Genomic DNA, 22,202 nt, shown 5'->3' on the forward strand with positions numbered 1-22,202 from the left:
ATTACATAACAACAACAACAACAATAATATAACTCGGTCACATATCCACATCACACCGGTTATATTAATCCACACGGATACATCACCAAAATTGCCACTCAGGCGTTCATATTCACACAGCACACATATACCGTCAAAACATACTTGATTAGCAAATATCATTTCACAAAATACATTTATGAAAAATCATTCAACCACCAACACACTCCTCTTTATCATAAAGCATACTCAAGGGTTCCCATAATACTTCAAACGGCGCGTAGAAACGACCTACGGTTCAAAAGATACAACAAAACGAAGTTTGGAAAAACTATATTTCGCACAGTCCGCTTGAGCTCCGCTCAGCGGACCCAGACAGAAAATTATTAGACAAAAATGCAGAAACTCCGCTCAGCGGACCTTCACAGAGATTTTTCTGCAAAAGGACCTCCGCTCAGCGGACCCAGGGCCGCTCAGCGGACCCAGGGCCGCTCCTGCGTAAACCTAGAAAAATCAGTTCTGCAACAGGCCTACAAAATCCCACCCAATCATCTCAAAACCTCAAATAAGCTTCCCTACACATCCTACACAATCCATACATGCCATACATTCATTCTAACAATCAATGATCCCTGGTTCACTCACTAAATGTCAATAACCTAATAATTCCTTCATGAGCAAGAAAACATGGAGAAATGAAAAACAAACATGATCAATGAGGATATCTATCATCATACTACACATACACACCACAAAATCATGTTTATAACTTCAAAACTCACAAAACACCCAATCCACCATTGTTGGTCAAACTTAGAAAAGAGCAAGAACAAGAACAAAACAAAACTATAAGAATCATACAATCAAGATAAACTAGATTCACCCCCTTACCTTGGTTAGATTCTTGGTTCTAGCTTGGTTTGGATTTCTACAATTCTCTTCTTCTCTTTGTTTTTCTCTTCTTTCTCTTCTCTTCACAAGTTTTCTCTCTTTTCTCTCTAAAATATCTCTTTTTCTCTTCTATTCTAAGACAACATATATTTTACCTCCCTATAACTCTTTCTATTTCTCTACTTCTCATTTTCATTCACTCAACTCCCATAAATTCCAATTTTGGCCCAAATGTTACTAAACATTGATTCTAACCAATTAACACCCAAAACATAATAATTACACACATGGAAAGTAATAAGTAAAATATTAGCATAATTAATATTTACCGACTGACTCGACTCAAAAACGGTAAAATTTAGGAAAATGTAGCAAACATCACAATTAATCAGAAAAACACATTTACGGGCGTTACAACATGATTCGAAATGGTTTGTATAAGGAGGGAGTTTTTGAACATTGTGTCATTACGGTATCCTTGGTGTTGACACTCATACCTATCAATCTAACATTAGCCTAACAGCCGAATATGACTAAGAGTCGTGCCTTTGTTTCAAAAACCATGCTTAATCATTTTCTTTTACCGTGTTGGTTGATTGCTTGAGGACAAGCAATGGTTTAAGTGTGGGGGTATTTGATAACGCGAAAATGTATCGTATATTTGGCTTGATTAACATAATTTATTTCCCCATTTTATTTGAATTTAATTACTTTATGTTCGTATTATGCCGGTATTTTCTATGTTTTCAGGTTTTTACTATTTACAAGACATATATGAAGAAAGTCACAAAAATGGAGAAGAATCGAGCTTAAAACCACAAAAAAGAAAAAAGAAGAAATGAAGAAAATAATATATATAATATATAATATATATATAATATATAATATATATATATATATATATATATATATATATATATTATATAATATATATATATATATATATATATATATATATATATATATATATAAATATATATATATATATATATATATATATATATATATATATATATATATATATATATATATTATATTATATTATATATTATATATAATATAGGAGGTGGGCTCCGCCCCATGTTTATATATATATATATATATATATATATATATATATATATATATATATATATATATATATATATATATATATATATATATATATATATATATGAATTGTGCATTACCACATGTGACGAGGGTCACATTGTGTAGGTGACGTCCGTCACCCCTCCATGTTGTCGTTCGGCACCCCCTTGTTTATAGGGTGTGACGTTTGTCACACCTTCAGCAACACACGGACGTTTCGTTTCAGTTTCATCCTATTCTTCAGCCTCGTAAATCTCTTCCATAGACTAAGTTATGAAACGAAACACAACGTGATTTCCTCCTATATTTTCTCAACCTAGCAATGTATGAGTAATATAAATACTGGGCATTTTACCAGCAAAGGGAACAGTCTCTTCTCTTCTTTTCGGAAGAGCTTTTTCTTGTTTAGTTTTAGGCAGTTTTTCTACCATGTAAAAGTGGTAGTTTCTCACATCGAGGAACTACCACACCGTTAGATTTAGGTTCTGTTTTCTTTCATTACGCGAAGATCATTTCAGAAGTTAATTCCAGTACCTTTTATTTCATCATTTACAGGTTTTATTTTATGCTTTCTTATTTATTCTTATTTATCGTCTCTAATTTAATTGTCATGTCCTTCTTAATTTCAATCCGCCTGTTTAATTTGTTTATGTTTAATTCTATGTCCGACTAAATTGTTTTGAGTCCGGTATGTGAGGACCGTCGTCTCCGACGGGACTCGGTAATTATTTTGTTGGCTTAAATTATTATTATTAAATTCTGTTTTGGCTTTAGTTTTTATTCTTAATTTAGGTAACCTTGTCACGAGAGTGAGAGGTTACTTACCACGATTTCGTCACGAGAGTGAGAAATCTATTAAGGTTCGAACCGGCACTGCGAGAGCGTGGGGGTCGAACCAGATAGTAAAAACTAGGCATTAATCTTAAACACAGCGAGAGCGCTTTAGGATTAATTAGGACTTGTTTAGTTTTCAAAACGCGTTCTTTGATTTAAGTGGGCGAGCGAGAACAGAATCCTACGGTTAAGAAGCGTGACTTTATTCAAGACTACGAGAGTGTGAGGTTTAGTCTTTAAGCTAATATTTTCTACTAAATATGTTTTTGACATTTTTAATAAGCCAATGAATTACAGAGTTCCCGAAGTACGCGAAATCACATTCCGGTCTCTCTTCTCTTATATTTATCTTAATCTTAGTTTTATTTCAGTTTTAGTTCTTAGGTTCCCCTTAATCAAACATTCATTGGCCTTAGCTTTACAAAGTAACAATAGATTACAGTAGGTTGACATTGGTCTCTGTGGTTCGACAATCTTTTATATTACTTTGATATATCCGTGCACTTGCGGACGCATCATCCATATCCAACAATTTCTCTTATCAGAGGCGACTTCGATAGGTCTTTACCAAACATATCGATTTGTCGAAAACTTCCAATCTTCTTAAGAAATATTTCATTTTCTTCAACAATAACACGGTGTTGAAAAATATCAGCTAACATGTTGTTCCTTTCTTGGTGGCTAACTCTTCTTTACCATTTGGAAGTCCAACAGGACGTCCTATTATTTCTTTCAGTCCACCCAAGAGTTTTTATGTTCCCTATCATGTGATTGGAGGCTCTTGTGTCAATAATACAAGCACTATGTTTACCATTCATCTTGTCACTTACGCTCTCTTTCTGAATGCTTACGAGATCTACTAGCATTTTCCATTGTTTTGCACTCATCCCAGTTAGCGCATTCTTGTTGGCATCAATTGTTGAAGTGTTGCTCTCTCCGGTAACATGTACAGTATTGGGTCTAAACCCACCGATTCCGCCTCTACTATAAGTGGCCCAACCTCTTTCTCGTCCCCTTCCTCTAGCATCAGGTTTCTCTTCTCTTCGTGTTCGGTCTCCCCACCATTCGAGATAACCAACCAGTTAAAAGTAATTATCAGCATCATGTCTTGGTCGATTGCAGCTTGAACATGCCGTATCTGTATTTTTGTCTTTTGGTTCTGCAAGTCCTCGTGTTCCTCTTGCACGTGCTTGTATTTTGAACCCAACAACATCTCCTTGTTCTTTATTTCCTCGAGATATAGATCTTACTCTTTCTTTTTGCACTAGAGTGGAATACACTCTATTTAGATTAGGCAAGGGATCATTTGTAAGAAGATTAGAGCGTACTGAACCTTATAAAGCATCATCAAGACCCATAAAAAATTGATGGACTTTCTCCTCATCTCGTTGTTTCTCCAGTTTTTTCCCAATATAACACTTGCATTTGTAAGTTTAAGAGTGCGCCTAAGAGGGGGTGAATTAGGTACTTTAAAAATTATGGTTTTTAGACTCAAGTGGTTCTTATTTTTCTATGTATGAGTTAGAAAACAATAAAATGCAGAAAAATGAAGAACACAACGATGTATCCTGATTCCGCTCACAATCCGAGAGTACTTCAGTCCTCTTTCTAAATGTGCGAGAAACACAAGAAAGGAGGGATTTGAATTGGGTTGCACCAAATATAATCTTTTTGCAACTCAAGAACACAAGGTTAACAGGTGAATAAAAATAGATGAACACCGTTATTTTTATCCTGGTTCACTATTAACAAAGCTAATCTAGTCCACCCGCAAAGGTGATTTTTCCTTCTCAATAAGGAATTAATCCATTATAACCAAAATGATTATAGACAACCACATTGACTGCAACCAATGCCTTATTGAGACTCATGACTAGCACCTAGTCTTCTCAAGGAAACAACCACAATAAGCTTATGATTAACCCTGCTGACAACCCTAATAGGTTCAGCTGATCCTTATCGTGAAACTACTATGACTGCAACCATAGTCTTCCCAGGGCTTCTGGCTAGCATCTAGACCCCAAGAAGCAATCAACCAAGTTGATTACAAGTGTGTATTACAAGATGCTTCTAATAATCAGGTTACACAGTGTTTAAGTATAGCAACACAATAGTGTTGATAAGCAGGATACGAGCAAAAGCTCCTTGTTAAAAAAACAATCTTTAGTGTAGTGTCCATTAACTGTGAAAGATTTTAATATTTTTGTCTGCAGGTAAATCTGCAAGTTACATCAAATTCGCAAGTAATTGAAAATATATATATATATATATATATATATATATATATATATATATATATATATATATATATATATATATATATATATATATATATATATATATATATATATATATATATATAAGGCGCCATTACAAGTGGCGCCTCCTCTTTAATCCATTTTTTTGTTTGAAACATGGTTAGTTTGGAAAATATGGTGAAAGGTTGGTTAGTTTGGTCTTTTTTTTTTTTGACAAAAACCAACTTAACGACTTTCATTCAACAAACAAGTTTCAATACAAGGAGGTATCATATTAAGGATACGACGCCTAGACCAAGAATTGGCCGCCTTAGCTAACAAGTGGGTAGCCAAATTTGCTTGGCGCTTAATGAACTTTACCTCAAAGTTCGGATGCAAGAGCAACAAATTCTTAATAATTTTAATAACAACACTAAACTAAGAGTTTCCTAACTGTTTAGAGTAAACATCTTGGACTACACGTTGACAGTCACTCTAAAAAACAACATGAGATAACTGTAAAAAATAGCATTATGGATCGCTTCCTTCAAGGCCATGGCTTCGGCCTCCATGACTGATAAAAGGTCCACATCCCACGCCACACCTGCAGTTTGGAATCTCCCCATATGATCCCTGATACACCAACCTCTGTTAGTGGTTCCACAAGTGTTATTAAAACCCGCGTCAAAATTACACTTCACCTGACCGTACAAAGGCGGATTCCAACTATCCGTAGCCGTAGTAACCACCCCAATATTTTTGTCCTCTTTGGCTAGAAACCAATCCTGCCAGTTATGAAAAGCTTGCACCCTAATACTAGTAGCATCATCTCGAGAGTCCTGCCAAACCACCTTATTCCTACTCCTCCAAAGATTATATAACAACACTGCGAATCTACCTGCATCTCTATTATCCTCTCGACTACACACATAAAAAATGAGGGATTTAGCATCGTGGAAAGTATGTAATCGAGAATCAATTATAGATAACAAACCTGCTTCCCGCCAACTTTGAGAGGTAGAAAAACATCCAAAGAACACATGCCATTCATGCTTGTCTTCAAGCTCGCACCAAGGACAAAGAGACGAGTATTGGACATGATGTTTTGCAAATTCGAACGCGTTGGAAGGCAGCCCCTACAAATCCTCCCCATTAACTGCTTTGCTCTAGGCGGTGCGGTAATATTCCAAAGAGCATTCCAATTACACTCCACACCATTCTTGTCACTACTACTTTGCACCTTCCGCCCCACCCTATACCCCGACTTCACACTATACTCTCCATTCGCCTCATCTTGCCAAATCAACCTATCCTCCACCACATCCTCCATTAACAGAACTTTAAGAACAAGATCTGCCCCGAGATGATCTAAAGTATGTCCCACCTTACTTATGTCACATTGCTTTGTATTAGGCAGCAATAGGTTTTTCACCCTAAGATCATACACTTCTTGCGATTGTGGCCCATTCACCCACCAATTCCCCTTATCCTGAAGCCACAGATCTTGCATAACCTTTATGCTACTATCATCACCAATGCTCCACCTACAACCCACCTTTAACACATCCTTTGCCGTCCACAAACTCCGCCAGACAAAACTCGGGTTGTGACCAATTTTGGCATCAAGAAACGAGGAGTGAGGAAAATACCTAGCCTTAAAAATTTTGGCCACCAGAGAATTTGGTTTTGGAACTAACTTCCACCCTTGCTTTGCAACCATCGCTCTATTAAACGCTTTTAGATCTCTAAATCACATCCCTCCTTCCTTTTTCAACGTCGTCAATCTCTCCCAGGCCATCCACCTGATACCTTTGTTATTGCTACCACCCCCCCTCCCACCAGAACGAGTTAATCATTTTTTCAATATCCTTCACCACCCCATCTGGAATTAAATAGACACTCTCATGATATAAGCTGGAATTGCCTGGAGAACGGATTTGATCATTACCTCTTTCCCTGCTTTTAGACAAGAACGACCACTCCAAGAGTTAATTCTTCTCCATATCCTATCTTTGATAAATGAGAATGTCGCCTTTTTACTCCTCCCAATCATAGGTGATAATCCCAAATATGAACCTGTACCCAACACATGCCTCACCCCCATCATTTTAGTTCGGTCTTAAAAATCAAAAAAAGTAGTTAGTTGAAAAAAATCATATTCGCAGGTCGAATAAACTTCCCCCGAACAAATTTTGTGAGTTTATGACTACTTTTCAAGCCAAATTCATTAGGCGGGTGAAATCGTTTTTGTTATATAGTGAAATTGCTTGTTAGAAAAAGATCGGGGTCTATAATTATGGTAACTTAATAATATCCCGAGAAAGAATAATTTTAAATTTAAATGCGAAGAACCTTCTATTTCTAAAAAATTTAACACTAACAAGTTTTATGTTTTAGAAAATTAATTAAAGACACATGTATGTGAAGCTCTAGATTAATCTAATGGTCCACCAATTTGGAAGATACTCTAACAGGATCTAGTTTAGTTAGTTTGGATTCTGTTATTAACTGCCCCATGCAGTTACAACAGAATTCTGTTATAAATAGTCCCATCCAATTATATAAACTACACAAAGTCCACATTGAATCTTATAATTTCCACACTATGAAGAGTACTCTCAACTTTCTTTCACTTTCTCCCATTTTCTCATCTTCATCAAAACACTCTTTTGCTAATCCAAACTTCCAAACGATGTCCATAATATCACCATGCAAGCCCTTCCAGAATCCTAAAGCATCATCCATCACTTTCTCATTTCTTACCTTTCTTCCCCATCCACCAATTTCTATCTACAACACCAAACTTTCTGTCAAACTAAACCAAGAAAACTTCTTGATAAGGCGTCAAATAATCGAACCTGTAATCAAACGTCACAGACTTGATAGGTTTCTGAGTGCTGATTCTGTTAACGGTGGCAATGCAGACTCCAATAACGATGATTTTGAGGAACTCTTTTCTTGGCTTTTCTCCACTCTGACAGTATCCATTCTCACACAGTTTAATTTTCTTCCAGTACGCGCAAAGGCTAAGCAATATCGATCCGAGACCAAGAATATCACCAAAAATAGCACGGAATCGGTCTCGGAATATGTATTCAGAATCAAGATCCTGATAGAATCTCTGGCTGTTGCAGAGCGACCTGTGGACTTTCAAGAACATGTGGATGCAATACTGCTAGGGTTACCTGAAGAATATGAGGCTATTGTGATATTCATCTATGCCTTATCAACGACCGAGCCATTTACAGTTGAACAGATTGAGTATATGCTACAGATTTATGAAGCTTTGATACATGAATAGAAAATCTCCAAGTCCAATCACACTTATTGAGTATATTAGTTGTAATTCAATCTGTTTTAGTTTAGATTAATGCTCAATTCTTTGATCTTCTTTTGTTCTACTGTTAACTAGATGCTGAATACATGAAATAACTGCATTCTATTTCTCACACTTAATTTCTTCTAGTTTCTTGTCTTAAATTTCATTATCAAAATAAAATGCCTAGTGTAACACAAAAATAAATTTTTATATATATATATCATACCAAACCATCTTAGATTTGTACAAACTTATAAATTATACAAATAAAGTATATACCAAATAGTAAAAGTTGATCATTTTTTATATATTTTGATGTTTCTCCACCTTGATTCCATGTAGTTACTAATATGAGCAGGTGCAGCATAAACCCCACACTTGAAGTACAAATCACCTGGCCCTTGATCCTTTGTTTGAAACTTTTTCTCTCCATCAATGAACACAGTCACTATTCCTCCATCCACATCATGTATGATATTAAGTCTGAACCATTTATCATATAGATTCTTATCCACTAAGTCTGTAGCATAATACCTCATATCTCCATTGTATATTCTTAGTAACAGTGTCGTAGCACCATGTGCTGCACCATGAATCTGTGCTATTGTAGCTCCTGATGTTCCCTTTGGCACATAACCATAACCTTCAAATTGCCAAACACCAGAGTGGTAGTCAAGTCCCTGCATAGTTCAAAAAATACTTTTATGTTAAAGCATAATAGATAGATACATTATATATAAATATAGAGAGGAAGAATATAGTATACCTTTATGCGAATTTCTGTGCGGGGCTGAGTAGGGCTACTAGGAGAATAAGGCTTGTCATGAGCATAAACCCAAAATCTATGAACACCATCAATGAAGCTATACCTTTGTTCAACTGGTATATTGTATGGCTTCTGCACCTCAAAATTTGCATCAGTCAATGGGACAGAAGTAAAACCATAAGTAGGATCTTCACCACATACTAGTACAATGTTTTCAATAAACTCTAGAAGAAGGAACAAAGATAGAATCATAGAAATGTTAGAGTTTCTCATTTTTCCTTTAATTTCTCAAACACTTGATTTCTTCTATAGAATGGTATATGAGATGGGCATATATATAGCCACACCACACACACAATATATATATATTTTATGTTGCTGAATATTGGAATGTTGATGGTAGTTTTGGACTGATTAGAATATGCTAATTTTTTATTTATGAATGCGGTAGTTTTGGAGTCATTAAGAATATGCTAAATTTTAAAGCATCATGATGGTAGTTTTGTTCTAGTTATCTTAACCCAATTTTTGGGCTAGCCCATCATATGGCACCACTAAAATATCACACTATCCTTAACTATCACCTCATGAGTCTGTTATTTTCTATTGACAAGATTTACCTTTTCTGTCATAAGGTGTGTCCGCATAATTTTAGAGAACATACAGTTTATTGTAATGAGCTTTCATACTTTAATTACTAATATGACTTTGTTAGGAATATCATATTAAATATATTTTAATTGTCTTTGAACTTCTTAACGAATTCATAAAAAGGAAACGAATATTATGCTATACGGATGAGTAGGAAAAAAATATACTATCTCGTCACATAATATTTAAATTTTAAAAATACTTTAATAATTAGCAATTTGTTTATTTTTCATTGAATAACAGTGTAAGAATAATTTTCTTGTCAAAAAAAATTCTTGTAAAAAAAAAAAACAGTGTAAAAAATAATTTATTATTTTTTGCTCTGACTTCTAGAAAATTCTATTTAATGTCAAATAAAATTTATTTGGCCATTAACTCATAAATCCATTGTACCTGAAACAATTTTTTTTTTGGGCTTGAAAACACATTGATTTTTTTACGTATAAGGTAAAACCTCCTCTCATAAGATATCAAATTTTGCATTGACAATTCAAAATCAACATAGTTGCTAACACTTGGTGTTTTCCTACCTCCGTTGAATTTCTTCTTCTAATTTCAACGTACCTATTATTCATAAATATGGTTGGATTAAAACCACAACCTCATTCATTGTTTCATCTTCTTCTAGCAGTTACATTGTTTTCATGTTCAGTTCAATCCTTGAGGTTCGATTTACCATCTGGATTCACCAAATGCATCTCTGAAGACATCAAGAAAAACTGGATGACTGTTGGAAATTACTCAATCGTGAATTCAAACGAGGGTCAACTTTTACCTTCTGATCACACTATCGCTGTTACGGTATTATTAAAAATAATAATAATAATTTGATTCTAGGGTTATTAATCTGATTTAATTGTTATTGATGATGATGATGATGATTATAGGTGTATAAGTCTGGAGGCACTAGATCATATCATTATGCAGAGCATGTTCGATCGGGGCAGTTTGCATTTGTTGCATCAGAAAGTGGTAACTACTTGGTGTGTTTCTGGGTGGATTCAAAACATGATTCTGGAGTAACACTGTCTATTGATTTTGTGTGGAAAACTGGTGTGGCTGCTAGGGATTGGTCCAATATTGCAAAGCAAACTAACGTTGACGTAAGTTAAATTATCATTGTTTTTTTAGATTGCAATTGCGGTAAGAAATTTTGTATTTTGAGGAAAATATATGTCTCATGTGGTTGTTAATACAGTTGGACGCGTGATTTTAAATTGCATAATTGCAATTACCTTTTGATGTGGTTTCAGAGACTACTATATTGCAGTCGTAATTGCGATTGCATGTCACAATTTAAAATTATGGTTTAAGCAACATTTAGCATTAGACTATACTTTGATTATATGATAGAATGAAATGAATTTGAATTTTGTTGTTTGGAATTGTATATAGTGAATGAATAAGCGAAATAAGTTGAATAATGGCATTTTGATATTTTAAATAACTTATAGAGACAAGAAATTATCCTATAATTTAGGGAAGACAAAAATTCTTGTTTTTACAGTATTCTTTAGTAACTGTTTTTGTTTAATGTCTGGTTAGTTTGTAAATCAAACATGATCCAATAAAAAATGTCATGTGCAACTTGTTTTTTAGCAAATTAAAAGCAATGCCAAATTTCACATTATCTCAATAGAGAGATCAAATATTTAATTAAACCAGTGGATTTTATTTTACTACTGTTATCAATGTGGCAATATTTGTTAAAACGTCATGTTTTTTAGATGAAATATATTTCATGGTATCATTTGATTTCCCTAACATGTTGCAGAGAATGGCAAGAGAGGTACGAAATATGCATGAATCTGCGTTGTCCATTATGGAGGAGATAATTTATCTTCGCGAACGGTAAGTATCTTTTTGATATTTTAATTCAATTTTAAACAGTCGTTTTAAGTTTTTAGATGTTCTATGTTAGTTAATCTTCGTTCTATCGTGACTAAATACATCCAACGTTACACGGAGTAAACTACTATTAACCCAAAATTTTATAAAAAAAAACGAGGTTTTGTGTTATAACACATTTTGCAGATTCTTAAAAATGACTCTGATTTTTAGATACATGATTTTTATCTTAATTGATAACTTATTTTTAATTTTTATATTTCAGAGATGAAGAAATGCTAGATTTCAATTGGACAACCAACACCAGAATGTTATGGTTAAGTTTTGTTTCATTTCTTCTCTGCTTCTCGGTAGCTGGGTTACAACTATGGCATTTGAAGAGTTTTTTTAAGAAAAATAAAATCCTATAAAATTTTGTTATGATTTTCTTATACAATTTATTTTATGTGATCTATAGGTTATCTATGAGTTACAGTGGTTTCAATTTACAGGATAAGGTTAATGGGGTGTTTTAATATGGATAATGTTACTCCCTTTTCAGTTAATGGAGAACAATATGCTAAGCTTTGATTCTCTTTGTTTTGTAAAGTGTCTAAGCTTTGAATTGTATTGATCTTGATTTTCTCCTTCCCAAGTCCTTATATTAGTCTATTAATTATATACACACCACCGTTAGTATCTAGTTTTTTTTAATTAGCAACAAAAAAAAAAAAACAAGATATAACTTGTCCATACCGCAACAAAAAAAACAAGATATTAATGATTACAAAAGAAAAGAATCCAAAACAAATAAGGGTACTAGTCCATCCGTCTCAACGAAGAAAAAATAGAAACAAACAAAAGAAATATTACACAAGTCCGAAAGAAAAACAAACTAGATTTCAGACCCTATGAACCACCATCAACATATACAAACTCCACTATTGAATTAAGTCAAACACTTTTAAACTGCTATTGACTTAAGTATAGAATAGAGTTACCAAGTCAATCGGGAGGTAGTTACATAGCTACCACGATAGCATTTTTCACTTAGGGAAGATGCTCTTATCTTTCACCTCCACCAGAGTAGTAGACGTACTTGTAAAAACAATATTATTTCGAAATTTCTATAACGACCAGATTAAAGCGATTCAAATCATGTTTAGGCCACCTCTAATCCTAGATATCTCCCGCCAACTAACATGTAACAAAAAGACTAATAACCGCCTGAGCTGACCCCTTACACATAGGACACATAATACCCCCAGATCAATGATAATCTTTTATTTGACCTGATTAGCCCCGATGGAATCTTATCTAATAGGAGTTGTAAAGAAAACACAATAACTTTAAAAGGAGCCCAACACCCTAACTGAGAGGTAGCATCAAGTCCACTCTACTAGAAGAGACGGCAGAAAGAAGATTCGGTTCTAGAAGTGTAGCGTATGTCGAGATAATCAAAAACACACCATTTGTGGCATGTCTCCAACACCACCTATCGGGATCCTGGAAGGGAGTCACTTCCTGAATAAGAATCAGAAGATTATTAATCAACTTTTGCTCGTGCACAAAAAGAGATCTTCTCCAATGAAGATCTCGGACAAACACCTTATCAATCCAAACGGCAACCTCCACACCTGTTGAAGCGGTAGAGGGCAAGCAACAAAAGATTTGGAAATATTCATCCGGGAATTATCGTGTCCACAGAGATCGGTTGAGAAAAACTGCCGTTCGACTATCTCGCGTTCTAAGTTTCATGATTTGGGTGCGGAAAGGTAAATGCGGGAAAAGTAAATAAAAGCAGATAAACATTCTCAATAGTCTAAGAGAAAGAGTTATGGAATTGTATTTCGTTCTACCCGTCTAATACTTAAATCCGAAGATCTACGCTCGACACTCACAATACGCATCAACATCACCGGGCATCAATCGAGACGCCACATCGGTGCCCATGTCTGCAACACCGACGAAAGCTCAACCGTACTATTCACATCAGCGATGTCTCCACCGACACAAACAACACAGAGGCATTAAACTCGATACCCATTAAGATTGTCAGTCCTAAATCCATGTCTGCAATCCAGAAACTAACAGTTATCCTTCCTAACCAAGATCTATGGTGTCCATGTCTGCAACAACACAAATCCAGAGCATTTAAGCAAAAAGATCAAGAACAACAACAATGATGATTTGTAAAGCGAATATATAAACGATCCCAAGATCCACAAATATACATACAATAAGAGTAGAAACATACATACAACACCCACCATTGGAATGAAACAAAGGGAAGAGAGAAGATGAACCGGAAAGATCTCACCGGTACAATGAAATCGAGACAGATCCATGATCAATCCACATGACGTCGCACCCAATGGTGTTTCCTAAGCCTCTAAACTATCAAAATTGGACCAGAGCCACTCCATGGGGGAAATGGATGATAAAAAAACCCTAAAAATGTGATTTTACAACATATATACCAAAACTGAAGTCGCAGACCGCGCTAAGCGCGCCCAGCGCGCTAAGCGGGCTGTTTTTTATTGTTCTGAAACCTCCAGACCGCGCTTAGCGCCAAAAACCCGCGCTAAGCGCCCAACTTTCTGCCAAACGGGTCAAAAATGCTCCCAGACCGCGCTTAGCGCGGTCAAGCCCGCTTAGCCCGCTCAACAGAAAATGGAAATCTTATTTTGGTCATATCTTGAGAACCGTAACTCCGATTTGCGTCCGGTTCGAAGCGTTGGAAAGCTTATTCCATGCTCTATCTAACAATGAACAAATTGCAACCAAATTGATGAATTTGATCATCCTTATTTTGAGCCTTGCCCGCCTATGAATTGGTAAAATCGCGTGTTCGTCGCCGTGTCTTCGACACTTTATTCCTCAAAGCTTCGAACACACATAAATACCTACAAAAAGACAACAAAACTATCAAACGATATACATTTACACGAAAACGTAACAAAACACAAACGATACAAATATACACAAAAACGGGGAATTATTCAAACGGTATTAACAAAAAGTATCGATAAGTGCCACTATTTACAAACACAAAATAACTACATTATGGCACTTAACAACTCTCCCCGACTTGAATTTGTTTGTCCTCAAACAAGGCCAAACACTCAAAGAATCAAAAGTAAAAATCCAAAGAATCAAGAATCAACACAGTTTAGAAAACGAAACAATTGCACAGTTCAAACCAAAAACGTACAAACAAAGTAAAAACTTACCACAATCCTACAACGACGCATGAAAATGAAACCAATCGTAAGTACAATAATCATACAAAACATTAAAAACAAAAACAAGCTCAATAATGAATCGCGCCTAGCAAAAACTCATCGGTAGATGGAAAACACCGAAAGGCGAGGACTTTGACACACACCCGACAATCTTGCAAACAATAGACAAAAATATGCATTCATCCAAAAATAGTATCAAAAATGCAACGGCACGAATCACAAGGGCTTTAAAGGTTGTAATGTGGCTCGGTTAACAAACAAGCGATAAGTCCTAAAGCTAATCGAAACAAAAACTTGCCTAAACCTAAGGGAGTAGTTACTTCCACAAAGTTCCAAACAAAGGAATTTCAATCAAACTTTCTTTTTCATCACATGTTTCACACCAAACCCAATACTTATTAGCACAATCTTATTCCCAACTCTTTTTGTTATTTTCTATTTCAAATTTTTTTCTCTTTTCTCTTTTTTCTTTCTTTTTCTTTTCTTTCTTTTTCACATTTTTTTTCTTTTCTTTCCTCAACCTCACATCAATCACAACATAAACAAGCAAACATCCTCTCCCCAACTTGAATTCAACCACAATATAAAGTGAATACTCCCTACTTTCTAAGGCAAGGTAAAAAATACAACTAAACATCATAGTTAAAGGTTCAAGAAAAACGATAATCAAAATCCATCAAAAATGTGAACTATGTCTCAAGTTCAAAAACAAAATGGACAATGACGAAAAGGTGCAAAGGGGTTACGAATGGTCACACACTCACAAGGTGAATTGATACTTGGCTAAGGTAGTTGTGCTCAAAATCAAACAAGTGCCTTGATCACTTTCGTGCATTCACAAAATCAATACAAACGACAGATTAAACATAATAATATCCAGTTAAAACAAGAAATGTCGGTCACTCGCATATGTATACAATGGAAAGCCACCTCACATTTATGGTAAAAAGGGGAAACTAATGTGATTCAAGTCATGAACAAGTTATGCAAAAAGAATGAATAATATGAAAAATGTACAAATGAAAAGTCTCCTAAACATGTTAAGCTATAGAAAGCGATAAACGAGTACCTTGCTATGTACAAATTCGAACAATCATTACCGCACAATTGGCATGTTGAATCAATCAAAATTGGAGAATTACCAAATGCGACTTCAAGTAATCGAGCCAAAATTTGAGTCTAAACAACAACAAAAGAATTAAAATTATAACTATAAAATACATACTATAAAGCCTTGGTGTAAGTGGGAAAAAGGTGAGGCAAATGAATCATTAAAAAGAATTCCTTAGCCAAAAGCTACAGACCGCGCTAAGCGCGGTCTAGCGCGCTACACCAGAAAGACAAAAACCAGTGCAATAAAACAGAAATTCCAGTGTGCCTCCACTTAACACCTATACATCTCATTTACAGAAAAACAGAAAAATAAAACCGTTGGGGTGCCTCCCAACAAGCGCTCGTTTTACGTCGTTAGCTCGACGCCTTTTATTGTTTCGCGAATGGTAAGAAACTTCCTCGCGGTACGCCAATGCTTTCGTCTCAAACGCCACCAAAAGAAAACGTCCTGCCCAACCACTTAACAAATGAATCAAAAGCAAAAGTATATACAAGTATGTGTAAAAACATAATATACATAAAACACAATATTTACAAAATCCTTAATTGGCTAAACAAATTGAAAAGTGAAGATTTAGAATTTACGAACTATCCGAGTTCAATTTGTTTAGCCAACTTCACCTTGCAAAACAGCAAAAGTAAAGAGGAACAAAATCAAACACACAAACATGTACAAGTATGAAAACATAACCATGTATAAATATACAAAAACACACAAGTATGGGAATATGCACAAAATATACGCTATGGACATATTTACGAAACTTTAAACACAAAACCATCGCAATGCGATTAATCTCAAAACCAATCCCCGGCAACGGCGCCATTTTGTTGAAGCGGTAGAGGGCAAGCAACAAAAGATTTGGAAATATTCATCCGGGAATTATCGTGTCCACAGAGATCGGTTGAGAAAAACTGCCGTTCGACTATCTCGCGTTCTAAGTTTCATGATTTGGGTGCGGAAAGGTAAATGCGGGAAAAGTAAATAAAAGCAGATAAACATTCTCAATAGTCTAAGAGAAAGAGTTATGGAATTGTATTTCGTTCTACCCGTCTAATACTTAAATCCGAAGATCTACGCTCGACACTCACAATACGCATCAACATCACCGGGCATCAATCGAGACACCACATCGGTGCCCATGTCTGCAACACCGACGAAAGCTCAACCGTACTATTCACATCAGCGATGTCTCCACCGACACAAACAACACAGAGGCATTAAACTCGATACCCATTAAGATTGTCAGTCCTAAATCCATGTCTGCAATCCAGAAACTAACAGTTATCCTTCCTAACCAAGATCTATGGTGTCCATGTCTGCAACAACACAAATCCAGAGCATTTAAGCAAAAAGATCAAGAACAACAACAATGATGATTTGTAAAGCGAATATATAAACGATCCCAAGATCCACAAATATACATACAATAAGAGTAGAAACATACATACAACACCCACCATTGGAATGAAACAAAGGGAAGAGAGAAGATGAACCGGAAAGATCTCACCGGTACAATGAAATCGAGACAGATCCATGATCAATCCACATGACGTCGCACCCAATGGTGTTTCCTAAGCCTCTAAACTATCAAAATTGGACCAGAGCCACTCCATGGGGGAAATGGATGATAAAAAAACCCTAAAAATGTGATTTTACAACATATATACCAAAACTGAAGTCGCAGACCGCGCTAAGCGCGCCCAGCGTGCTAAGCGGGCTGTTTTTTATTGTTCTGAAACCTCCAGACCGCGCTTAGCGCCAAAAACCCGCGCTAAGCGCCCAACTTTCTGCCAAACGGGTCAAAAATGCTCCCAGACCGCTGAAGCGGTAAAGCGGCAAGCAACAAAAGATTTGGAAATATTTATCCGGGAATTATCGTGTCCACAGAGATTGGTGATACTGAACTGCCGTTCGAAGGATTCTTAGTTCTTGAGTTCGGGTTAAAATGGGTTTTAAGTAAACAAGGAAAACATAACATATGAACATAAAATAAATTCATTCTTGATAGAGAATAGCTTATCTGGTTTGAATCTAAACTACTCCTCACAAACTTAGATTTATCACTCCGCCGTACTCAATCTACAATACTCATCAGAATCACCACATATCCCTCACATCAATGTCCATGTCTGCAACACCGACGGGAATTCAACTATATTGCTCTTTCGACGATGTCTCAACCGATCGAACAACACAAAGACATTAAACTCAGATATTATGTGGATGTTAACCCCAATCCTATGTCTAGAATCAAAAGCTAAGAGATATCCCCCTAATCAAGATTTGTGATATCTATTTCTACAACAACACAAATCCAAAACATTTAAGCAAAAAGATCAAGGAAACACCGATTAAGATTTGTAAAGCAAACTTTATACAACTAGTAAAAAGAGTAACAAACATCCATGGGTTTAGAGTATTTACATACAAAATCACCAAAAGAGAAATACAAAGAGAAGAGAAGAAGAGGAACCAAACATTTCTTGGTTTGTCAACACCAATCAATGAGAAATTCGACCTCCGATCATCAAGATGCATGCTCCATTGTTGTTTTCAAGCTCTCCCTACTCAAAAATGGTTGTGATGACTTTGGGAACAAATACCCCAAAGCATAACCCTAAAAAATGTGATTTTTCCCTATTTAATGACTTTCCAAACCGCCCAGACCGCGCTTAGCGCGCAAATCCGCGCTTAGCCCGCTCAACAGAAAATTGAAATCTTATTTTGGCCATATCTTGAGAACCGTAACTCCGATTTGCGCCCGGTTCGAAGCGTTGGAAAGCTTATTCCATGCTCTATCTAACAATGAACAAATTGCAACCAAATTGATGAATTTGATCATCCTTATTTTGAGCCTTGCCCGCCGATGAATTGGTAAAATCGCGTGTTCGCCGCCGTGTCTTCGACACTTTATTCCTCAAAGCTTCGAACACACATAAATACCTACAAAAAGACAACAAAACTATCAAACGATATACATTTACACGAAAACGTAACAAAACACAAACGATACAAATATACACAAAAACGGGGAATTATTCAAACGGTATTAACAAAAAGTATCGATAAGTGCCACTATTTACAAACACAAAATAACTACATTATGGCACTTAACAACACCCAACTTACTATGTTGTCTAGAGATACTACAAAGTCTACGAAATCTCAAACTAGGGGGCCCACCCACAAATCATCCCAGAAAGATGTGAGAAGATTGTCGCAAACTTTCATTCTATGACCATTAAAAAAACTAATTTAAAGGATCTTCAACTTTAGATCGTAAAAGAGATACATCTTTCCACCATGAGGTGGTGGAAGGGGGGAAGGAGGAAGTCATAACCCCCAAGTAAGAGTAAACAACATGAGACCTATAACTAGCATATGTGATATCGTTCAATGACCAATAGCACCCGAGATCAACCTCTATTTCCATTTACTCAACAAAGCTAAGTTAACTAAGGGAAGATCTCGAACCCTCCAAGCCATCTCTCTCCTTAAGTTTACACACATCAAATCAAGAGACTCGTGAATTTTAGAATCCCCTTTAATTACTACTAGAAAACTACTTTTTTATGACAACTATTTCACCTCACATATCGTAAAACCAAGGTATATATATATATATATATATATATATATATATATATATATATATATATATATATATATATATATATATATATATATATATATATATATAGGGGGAGCATATCAAGTGAGAGCATTTTTAAATGTGAGATGAGAGAAAGAAATATCAACCATTGGATTCATCACGAGAGAGAAATTAATAGCCTCATTTGTAACACTCCATATTTTCTTAATTTAATTTAATTTAATTAATTTTTAAATTGAATTATAAGAATTATTTGACATTTTATTGAATTTATTAGAGAATTGTCAATAAAAAAGGTTATTGGGCCAAGTTGTGGTTAATAGTGGAGGGGTGTGATTGGTAGGCCCTATTACTAAAGTTATTTTGCTTTATTTTCATAAAATAAGATAATTGGAAAAAGGAGAAAATAGAAGCAAAGGAGAAGAAAAGTTCAGAACGTGAGAAAAGCAGAGAACGTGAAGAAGCGCGAAGAGAGGAAGACTCAAGATCAATCTTAAGGTAAGGGGGGACTCTTCCATTTAACATCTATTATGAGATTATATATGGTGGGATTGAAATGAGTATGTTGTTTATGTCGATTGTGATATGTGTTAGGTTTTGGAATAATTGGGGTTTTGGTAGATTTGATGAATTGACTGAATAATATTATGTATGATGTTAGATTACCATTAAAATGTGCTAAAGTTGTGTTAAAAGGTGTATCCTTGTACTGTTTGGTGATTTAACATGTCATGGTACGCATTGGATGGAAAGTAGAATGGTACGGGTGCTATAAAATGGCAATTTTGGGGTTACAGATACGAAGTAACCGGTTACTGGGGTTTGGGTAATCGGTTACCACTGAAGTCTGGGAGACAGTAACCGGTTACTGAAATGGCAGTAACCGATTACCCCTATTAAAAGCAGAACTCTGGGTTACGTGAGATGCAGTAACCGGTTACTGGGGTTTGGGTAACCGGTTACCACTGTTTGTTTTTGAAAAATAAAATATTTTATAAAAGCCATAACTTTCAAACCGTATGTCTGTTTTTAGTGTCGTTTCGAGCATGATGAACCTTATGAAATAACCTATGTGCTTAGATGATGAAATGAGGTTTAACTTTGATTATTTTAGATCATGATTTAATTGCTTGTTGAATGATGTATTGTGTATATATATGATGAGATATGACAATACATGCTATGTTTAAATGCATGAGTTGTGTGATGATTTGTTTGATTGTATGAATAAAGCTTATGAAACATTCTATGAAAGGATATGAGTATGATGTGAATATTTTATTAGTTTGATGGGTGATGTATTGTTGACATATATGATGAAATGTGACAATATAAGATGTGTTTGAAAACATGATTATGTGATGATTGTTGAGAATTGTATAATGATGATTGATTTGTTTTGGATGATGGGAATACATGTATATTCTTTATGGATGATGATGATGAGGATTGGTGTGGTTACATGTATGTTCTTAATGATGATGATTGATTTGTAGTGAATGATGTTAATATATATAAACATGCTTTGATGATGATGATGGCTTGAGTATTAGATGATGTTACTCATAGACTTAACGATGGTATAAGCATGTTTCATATATGTTTGCATGCATTCATAATCATTTGTTGAGGTTGTATCCATGATGATGTGTTGGATCAGTGATGGGCATGATTCCCATTGTGTGGAATCTGTGCTGGCAGGGTTGTATCTTGATGATGTTGGATTGGTCGCTGGGTTAATCTCATTGATGATGTTGGTACCACATGCATGTAGTTGCATTGCATTAGGATATTTGCATTATTATAACATGAATGGAAGATTGTCCAATGTTACAATATGTTGTGATTGATTGACTGTTGCGATTGATGAATGTTGTTGCGGATCTGATCATAATTGCAATTGGGTGAATAATACGCGAATGATGTCTTATTATTTATAACTTATAACATTTTCTAATTGAGAATGAGACTCACCATTACATGTTGTCATTTTCATATTGAAGATAGCGGCTTTCGACTCTATGAGGATTAGCTCATGAGTCAGTGTGTTAGTTTAGCGTCAAGTGTCATGCTCTGATAATTGTAACACTGGGGAACGTTAGCTTAGGGTTCATGTTTAATAACTCTACTTTTATGATCTGGGTTTTATTTTGGGATGTAGTATTAAAGATGTTATACTCATCCGAATGTTGGATTTTCGCTGTGTTGACATGAGATATTTTATGAGTTATGATGAGTTATGTTGAATTTCCTCAGTGAATGCATGGCAATGACGTATGATGTTAATTTTTTTTAATTGAATTGTGGCACCCTTGTCTCATGTACTCTGAAATATATATTTAATTTCTGCGGGGCTTAGAAGGGTGTTACATCATTAATGTATTAACATTCTCTCTCTCTTGATATCGGTGTAATTTGATCCCTCCTTATATATATATATATATATATATATATATATAATATATTCGTAAAACCAAGGTATGACAACTACTTTTTTTTCTTAAAAATATATATAATATATTCTGTTGTTTTTTCTGAAAATTGATGGGTAAAATAATTCAATGTACACACTTTGAAACCCAAGTGATGCCTATTTGAATATTTTATTTTTAATCTAAAAATAAGCCACTA

General features: G+C 35.2%; 2 protein-coding genes across 2 annotated transcripts; one reads left to right on the plus strand and one right to left on the minus strand.

Moving 5' to 3' along the window:
• Nucleotides 1-8,648: 8,648 nt before the first annotated feature.
• On the minus strand, nucleotides 8,649-9,391 carry LOC131646495 (citrate-binding protein-like). Its single transcript, XM_058916521.1, has 2 exons — nucleotides 9,119-9,391; nucleotides 8,649-9,032 (listed from the first exon to the last, which is right to left on the minus strand). Exons 1-2 carry the CDS (start codon nucleotides 9,389-9,391, stop codon nucleotides 8,649-8,651), a joined length of 657 nt encoding a protein of 218 aa, XP_058772504.1.
• Nucleotides 9,392-10,348: 957 nt separating this feature from the next.
• On the plus strand, nucleotides 10,349-12,115 carry LOC131646496 (transmembrane emp24 domain-containing protein p24delta10-like). The gene is made up of 4 exons (XM_058916522.1): nucleotides 10,349-10,570; nucleotides 10,657-10,872; nucleotides 11,544-11,620; nucleotides 11,883-12,115. Exons 1-4 carry the CDS (start codon nucleotides 10,349-10,351, stop codon nucleotides 12,025-12,027), a joined length of 660 nt encoding a protein of 219 aa, XP_058772505.1. The 3' UTR covers nucleotides 12,028-12,115.
• Nucleotides 12,116-22,202: the final 10,087 nt, after the last annotated feature.

This window comes from Vicia villosa, linkage group LG2, assembly GCF_029867415.1.
Source record: "Vicia villosa cultivar HV-30 ecotype Madison, WI linkage group LG2, Vvil1.0, whole genome shotgun sequence".
In the NCBI taxonomy this organism is placed as follows: domain Eukaryota; kingdom Viridiplantae; phylum Streptophyta; class Magnoliopsida; order Fabales; family Fabaceae; genus Vicia; species Vicia villosa.